General features: G+C 40.3%; 1 protein-coding gene and 1 long non-coding RNA gene across 2 annotated transcripts in view; both read left to right on the forward strand.

Moving 5' to 3' along the window:
• The window catches only part of pex3 (peroxisomal biogenesis factor 3), a 5,822-nt gene extending 3,200 nt beyond the window's left edge, over positions 1 to 2,622 (forward strand). Inside the window, exons 11-12 of the mRNA XM_076084219.1 lie at positions 206 to 302; positions 714 to 2,622. Of these exons, the coding sequence (XP_075940334.1) occupies positions 206 to 302; positions 714 to 797 (181 nt within the window). The 3' untranslated portion in view covers positions 798 to 2,622. The remainder of the gene's footprint in view (positions 1 to 205; positions 303 to 713) is intronic.
• Positions 2,623 to 2,656: 34 nt separating this feature from the next.
• On the forward strand, positions 2,657 to 3,793 carry LOC142942052 (uncharacterized). Its single transcript, XR_012951550.1, has 2 exons — positions 2,657 to 2,785; positions 2,900 to 3,793. It is a non-coding gene; the product is annotated as an uncharacterized LOC142942052 (long non-coding RNA).
• The last annotated feature ends 4,527 nt before the right edge of the window (positions 3,794 to 8,320 follow it).

An 8,320-nucleotide genomic window follows, 5' to 3' on the forward strand; every position in this document is an offset into this window, starting at 1 on the left:
GTGAATTTGTTATGTTTCTGGTCATAAGAACCACTGTTAACACACTAAATCAAAAAACATAAAAAAATGATTGTTTCCTGCTTGATTATGAAGAATTACATCATCAAACCTCTCACCAGTTTTTCACAATTATGAGGCATTTCATATGTGCTCATTGTTGTTAGTTTGCTGAAACACATCATTTCCTTTGTGTCCGTCCGTCCAGTCTGTCTGTAGTCAGTCTGCCGCTGGCCAAGATCATCCCCATCGTCAACGGTCAGATCAACTACGTCTGCAGCGAGACTCCGAGCCACTTCGTTCAGGTGAACAACTCACACACACACGACCGTCAGAGAAACGCTGAGTCATGGAAATTACTTTGCTTCTGTGTTAAAAGATGAAATAAACCAAACCAGATATTAAAGTGAGGGGCTCTTGTCACATCTAGGTTTTTATTATCAGAGCGTATTGTTTCAGCTCAGTATTAAAAAAACAAATATTACTTTTTATATTTTGATGGATTATGTACATCCTGTTTCAGACAGAAGGCATCATAATAAACTATTTTAATAAGTTAATTATCTCTTGTCAGTCTCTGTCTGTCCGTCTCTGTCTGTCCGTCTCTAACTGTCCGTCTCTGTCTGTCCGTTTCTCTGTCTCTAACTGTCTGTCTCTAACTGTCTGTCTCTAACTGTTTGTCTCTAACTGTCTCTAACTGTCTGTCTCTCTCTCAGGACTTGCTGATGAACGACCAGGTGAAGGAGTTTGCGGCCAACGTCTATGAGACGTTCAGCGCTCCACAGGAGCTGCAGAAATAATCAACCACGCATGAGGAGGAGGAGGAGGAGGAGGAGGAGGAGGAGGAAGAAAAGAGGGATGAAAACAGAAATTATGAAAACCCTGAACTATTCATCCCTCCTTCCTTTCTGTGAGACACTTCTCTCCTCAGAACCCGACGGCAGAAATCAGAGTCCGTTATGGATTATTAACCCGGAGGAAGAAGAAGAAGAAGAAGAAGAAGAGGAGGAGGAGACTTGCACTGTCGTCACAGCAGAGCCTGTGGTTAACCCTTGGACCACTGCATCATGGGAAGTGGAGTCTTATTTAACCTGATGGGAAACACACGCTGAGCTCACTGCTGTTCTACTTCAAACAAGGTGGTGCGTCACTTTATCATCTTCATCACAGACTTTAGGTTTCTAGCACCAGTGGTGAGTTTTAATATCAGGAGGGTTGTTACACGGTGGTGTTGTTTTCTGCTAAAATTCAGTTTTAGTTCAGTTTTTAAATTAGAAAGAAAGTTCAATTAAATTTTCTTGTCACGATGGAGAGAATCCACAGCAGCTTGTAGGTGAATTTTTGGGAGATTCCAACTTTTAAAAACGCGATTAAAGAGTCAGAAGCTGATCAGAATGTCGTAGTGGAGTTGATTGATTCCAAATGAAATATGTAGTCAAAGCGGTGAATGTGAAGTTTCTCTTTTTCCATCCAACAAACAACACACAGCAGTTCAGCTCTGTTGATGCAGAGTTATCAATGAGCTGATTTCAGTCCTTCCTCAGTGTTTTGTTGAATATTGTAGTTCCTCTTTCTGCCCAGCAGGTGTCTGCGTTGTCCTCCTCTGTCTCCACATGAAGGGCTTCATTCCAAACATGTTTTTAACGTTAAATCAAATTTTATATATTTGTGATTCTGTCCTTGACGGCGCTGTTATTACAGGCTGGTTTACAGAGTACTCATAACATCCAACGTTTTACATTAACAGACACAATAATTAAGTGTTTTTCTCACTGTGGGAGTTGATATTGTTTGGGAATGAAATCCTTCAGTGTGCTTCCACCGCTTCTTTCATTGTTCACTGGATCTGTACGGATGTGACTTCTTTAAGAACTGAAATGGTTCGACAGTAAGACTGTTATCCAAAGCCAGAGGTGATCTGGGAACACTTGGTTAACGGTGGAAAGCCTGTCGGCTCGTAGTGCCGCATGTTCTCAAAACTCTCCCCACGTCTGATTAGTTAATGTAACGAAACCGTGTGTGTGTGTGTGTGTGTGTGTGTGTGTGTGTGTGTGTGTGTGTGTGTGTGTGTGTGTGTGTGTGTGTGTGTGTGTGTGTGTGTGTGTGTGTGTGTGTCGAGCACGGAGAACCTGTAGCACTTCATACACTACTTCTATGGACTTTTTACTTTCATTAGTTCATTATAACTGCAGTCCCCTTCAGAGCGCAACTTTATTCCTCCTGTTCTGCCTCCATGAGGATGTTAAAGGAAAGTTGATGTTTTCCTGCAACTGACGATTGTTTCTTGGGGTTTTATTCGGCTCATGAGTTCAGCTCTGGTGCTAGAAAAAGGGCCGAAAAACCAAAATGTGCTGAAGTCAAGTGATCAATGAATGAAGCAAAGTCAAAGTTATGAAGTGCATGCACCATGTTTGTGGAGACAACAACGAGCTCCTCCACGGTAACGTTAATATATAAGATCAGGTGACGTTGATTCTCACTGATCCACATGAGAAACGGTGAGAATGTAAATCTCTGTATAATAATCGATGTTGCGCCTTTTTGAAGCGTAATATCCCGAATGAAAGCTAACGTGTATGTTTGTAGAAATGTATTGAAGAGATAATAAAGTATGATTTAAATATATACGTTGTGTGTTTGTTCCCTCTGTGCTTTACAAATGTGTTTTAAGTCAGTGTGTCAGCAGGGGGCGCCATACTGCAGCAGCACAGCACATCTACTGGAAAATAACCACTGTGCTGTTAAAGCGCTGACTCATAACAAGTCAGCAGATGATGAAATGAATTAGGTAAAATATTCCAGAATGGAAATATCAAAGTCCACCTGCGTGTGTGTGGTTCTAGTATTAACATGCCGTCTCCAGCTGTTCAGTTAGAAAACTAACTCTCCTTTTATTTTATAGGATCATGAAACGGACCTCCTCAAAGTGCTGAAATCAGAGTCTACACTTAGATTGATGAGACAGATTTGTCTCAATCAGGGACATAAAAAGAACAAAAACAACCTGCTGGAGCTTCATGTGAGCCATGTGGGAGCTCTGGTCTTTCTTTTGTAAAAAGGTTCTTTATTTTCTGGACTAATTGGCTGATATTAACTGAGATGTTGGACATAAATGAAGGATGGGAACTCCCTATATTGAAACGTTTACTTCAAATGTCCGCGTGTTGTGTTTTGACGGGAACTGCTTAACGCGTTGCCCGTGCTCTGGTCCGTAGTCAGCCAGGTGGAGTGATACGCTGTAAGAAAACGAGACGGTAGTGCAAGAGAAGAAGCTTTTCTTTGAACTAAAGGTAATTGTAATGCATGAACTACTCACCTGTTTAATTATATAAAAACATCCCTTTTACAAAATGTAACATTCAAACCACAGTGGAACGAGGACGAGTTCAGTTATTAATGCTAAACTGGAGCGTTAAACTACACTGAAGCTGCATCCCCATTGGTCACAACTACTACTTCTATAGTGTGCATGCAGTAAACATCAGCTGTCAAACCACCACACAAACTTTATTTACATTTGTATTCCCTTAGTTGTGAGTAGCTCTTCCATTTCTTATGTCTAGGGCTTTTATTGTGAAAAGTATGGATCTGGTCTGTGCTGCCTTTGTCAACGTTGAAATACTTAATACTACTTAGTAATAGAGTTTGTCGTCGTGGTTTGGAATATGGCCGCAACGCAACTCGTTCCGCACAACGTGATTGGTTGATGCCTTGACGTGAATAAACCTTCGGTGTGTGAAAGCATTTAGGGTGCTAACATTTGCTAATTAGCAATAAACACAAAGCATAACTTGCAGCTGATTTCATATTTTTTCTCAGTTAGACAATTTCTGACCTGATGATGGCGCAAGATAAACAATTTATCCTCGGGGGGGCATGAATGTCTGCACCGAGTTTCATGTAAAAGGGTTGGTGTTGGAGTTTAGCCTGGTGTTGATATGAGTTGAGCATCATGCTTTCATTTTCAACGTTGTAGCTCAGACTCTTCATATCAGGATTATTCATCACCTTATCAACCTTTAGAGAGAACTTCCTCATTGAAGCGTTTGATTGTTCAGGTTGATGCCGGAATGAATCTCCAGTTTTGGTTTCATTATGAGGTCTCATTCTGGGGAGGAGGAAAAGCTTCAGTCCGAAGGAAACCTCTTATCTGGAATGTATCCTTTGGATGAGTTCTTTAACTGATTTATGTGACATGTATGCGCTCAATGCTTTTGTATTTTCTGTCCGTCTGCCACAAAAAGAATAGAGCAAAAATATTCCCCAGATTTCCCTCGTTAACCTTGACCCGACAGGAAACGGTGGCGACGAATTCAGATCTCGGTCCAACTTTGAAGGAGCCGTTGAGCCGAAAGCTCTTATCAGAACAAAAGTGCAAACAGTGGAAAAATAGCAGCACTGAACAACAAAAAGAGACGTTCAAGGGTCAAAACACCGATCAACTTTTATCATTTATGATCTTTAATACAAATACTTGACACAATTTTAATCACAAATCAGTTTAAAACAGTTAAATTCAAACTGTAATTTTAGACGTGCATGCATGCGTGTGTGACTGAACACATAATGATATTCAGTGTGACTCAGAAGATGACTTCATCTTCTCCACCGACCCTCTGACAACTTCACCTTATAAGGAGGAGAGATGAAGTGTTTTTTTTTTTTTATTGGTAAGTAGATTAAATGGTTAAAAGAAAGAAGCTGCTGTCATATTATATATATATTATAATATGCTTTAGTAAGAGATTTATCCGTTAAGAATCTGTAAATGATATCCTCTAATATGATGAAAGATTCTTGAGACATTTAAATGAAGTCATAGAGTTTCTGTAAACACTTAACAAACAAGCAAAACAAGATACTGTGGTTGTAATCGGATACAAGTGTTATTACTCCATAACTGGAGGCTGCTATATGAACAGATAATAAATGACAATTTAGTAAAATACAGTTTTTCATAACATAAAATGTCTTCATAGGAGGAGTTATTATCATCTCACCTGATCATTATAGTGCCATGTTACATTTGTCACACCGAAAAATACATGTTGTATTCGGCCCTTTGAGACTCACACATTTGTTATAAACTTAATCCTTAAACGTCACCAAAAACCAAGTCTGAGCCTCCTAAAAATTCCTGCTTTACGTTGTGGGGACCAGCGTGTGTCGGGTCCCCACAACGTCACTTTGTGAGGACCCTTATTGAAATAAACCATTCCCCAGACTCTTAACCCTTAACCTGACCAACCCTGAATCAGCCTTTGACAAAGGGACTGACACACACACACACACACACTTTGTCTGGCAGCTGGTTAACAAACAGCCACATGATTAAAAAATGCCATGTGGTCTGCAACACTGCGAGAGTGTGTGTGTGTGCGATGTGTAAGTTTTCCTCAGAGTTTCAACACAGAGCTGCCAGTCAGCTGACAACACTCCTCTGCTGATGCTCTGATACTGAAACGTTGTGCTGATGAAATTATTTCTTACGACCCAAAATAGAGCCGAAGTCTCCACATAAACAAGCCTCACGAGGAGTGGCAGAATGGAGCCTTTGTTCCTCTCCCCAAAAAAAGAGGCCATTATTTGCTGAGTAATTGAGTGTGGTTTTCCATAAAAGCGCTGCCGGGCAGAGTCACGTTCAACGCTGCAACAACAGGTTCGGCTCACATTAGACGACCGCGGGTGTCACAGTTTGAACTTTTGTCGCAGTGCTGTTTGCTCTTCCTCTACAGTGTGTGATCGTCTTTGCACCGGTTTCGTGACACAGAGCTGGAAATCCCCCTGTTGTTAAGCTCCAAGTCTGAGCTGCTGTTTCTTTTTTCTTTTTGTTGGAGCGGCTGCATGATGCAAAATCACATCTGAACCTGTGATCCACATTGCAAAAGTGGGAAATTTATAACAGATGGAAGCTGTTTGTCAGAGAGTTTGGAAAATAAACATGTTATGCAGCAGAGTTACGTTGGAATTCTGCTGAAATTGTTAATCATCTGTTTTGAATTTCAGGAAATGGAAGAAGATAGTTAATGTCTCACTGCACAGACTCAGTAACACGAGTCTCAAAATCATATTTTTTAGCAAAGAAAACATATTCTGACAATAATTGATAATTGCTTTGTTCTGTTTGCTGTTTGTGTTACAGAAGTAACCGCAGCCAGGATTTTGAAAAAGCTTAAGTCTTGTGTTCAACTCCCAACCTATTAAAAAATGTTTGACTACACAGCAGAAATATTTTGGCTGTTGTCATCTTGGTTTTTATCTGTTGTCATCTTGGTTTTTATCTGTTGCCATCTTGGTTTTTGGCCGTTGCCATCTTGGTTTTTGGCCGTTGCCATCTTGGTTTTTGTCCGTTGCCATCTTGGTTTTTGGCTGTTGCCATCTTGGTTTTTGGCCGTTGCCATCTTGGTTTTTGTCCGTTGCCATCTTGGTTTTTGGCTGTTGCCATCTTGGTTTTTGTCCGTTGTCATCTTGGTTTTTGTCCGTTGCCATCTTGGTCGTTACCATCTTGGTTTTTGTCAGTTGCCATCTTGGTTTTTGTCTGTTGCCATCTTGGTTTTTGTCCGTTGCCATCTTGGTCGTTACCATCTTGGTTTTTGTCCGTTGCCATCTTTGTTTTTGGCCATTGTCATCTTGGTTTTTGTCCGTTGTCATCTTGGTTTTTGGCTGTTGCCATCTTGGTTTTTGTCCGTTGTCATCTTGGTTTTTGATCGTTGCCATCTTGGTTTTTGGCTGTTGCTATCTTGGTTTTTGGTCGTTGCCATCTTGGTTTTTTGCTGTTGTCATCTTGGTTATAGCACAACTAGATGCACATCATGTAATGACAATGTCCCTCTGGTTTGCTGTCAAATACGGGCTTTTTGTTGCATGCCATCCCGTCACTCTCTTTGAATGTTTCCCTTCACATTACTGTCAAATAAATGCCTCTGTCTGTCACCACGTTTATTATTTTGGGATTACGAAATACAAAACCAAACTATGAAGCAAGAATTTTAAAAACTCTGTTTTTATTGTTTTTAAGGTATCACTTAATATCACTTACATCAGCACCAGGTTTGCTAGCACCAGATTCAAACCAGGAAAACCAGCCACACAAAGCTTTAATTCCTCCTTGTGAAACCTGCTGAGTGGCACAGTGACTCAGGTCATGTGACCTCTGATCATGTGATCTCCGATCTGGCATCGAGTCTTTACATAATCTCTGTGGAACGTGGCCTAGTTGGTGTTTGAAAGTTTCCCCCTCAGTGGGACATTTCCTACAGAAAAATGAGGATGTGTGATGATCATGTCAGGTGTGTCTGCAACTTTTCCACCATTATCATCATCATCACTGTGATTCAGCAGGTTTTACCTTCATGTTAGTTTTAGGTATTCAGGTATTCAGTAAATACCAAGTATTGATTCCTCTTACTGCGAAAGGTTAACTAAGCTTCTAAACTATCTATTTAAGAATACTCTTACTAATATTGTTATAGCTTTTATTACTTCTACTACTGCTTTCACAACTAGTACTGCTACTTTTGTTTATGTGTAGAAGAACATGCATATTCAAAAATATAATGAAGATGAATATCACGCTATCATGACGGGACATCCTGCACGCTAGTTCCTAGTTAGCTAGACACTAGCAACTGTATATCGTATCGCCTCATTACATGATTAAATATAAACTTGACATTGTACAACATCAACATACATATTACTCAGCAATCATCATTGCATATCTGTATTCGACAAAAAAACTCAAAGCCCCGCCCCTTCTGGTGTCGCCCCCATGGGACCTTATATTGTGAAAAATATGTATGGGAGTCAATGGCGAAGAAATAAATATTTTTTTATCCCGTTTGTCAATTTAAAAGGTCAGGGAAGTTGCAGTTTGTCATAGGTTTGTCGTAGTTTCTCTCGTCTCGCACAATGTACGTCACAAACATGGCCGTTAGCTTAGCTGGCTAGCTAGCTAACTTAGCTATGTCTCGTTATCTGACCGGATGTGTTTTTATCCAGCGTCTCCTTTTATCAGCCGGAAAGCGAAAGAACGAGCGAGACCTCGTAAGTGAGAATACATCACACAGGCATCGTAGCTTCAGAGAGAGATGTCACTGACGTGACTATTGGCTTGTGTTTTTTCTTATTTCGTATTTTCACAGTCTTATATGGCAACAGTTTTACAGCAAAATGAGACTTTCTTGATGTGCAAAATTATCTTTTAAATTGACAAACATCATCGTGTAATTCATGGAAACGGGATCAAAAAGTTATTTGTTTCTCGCCGCTTGCTACCAAACATATTTTTTCAACAATAAGGTCCCACGGTGGTCAACCGGAA

This window comes from Anarhichas minor, unplaced genomic scaffold, assembly GCF_050575085.1.
Source record: "Anarhichas minor isolate MPS153535 unplaced genomic scaffold, ASM5057508v1 ptg000136l, whole genome shotgun sequence".
Classification (NCBI taxonomy): domain Eukaryota; kingdom Metazoa; phylum Chordata; class Actinopteri; order Perciformes; family Anarhichadidae; genus Anarhichas; species Anarhichas minor.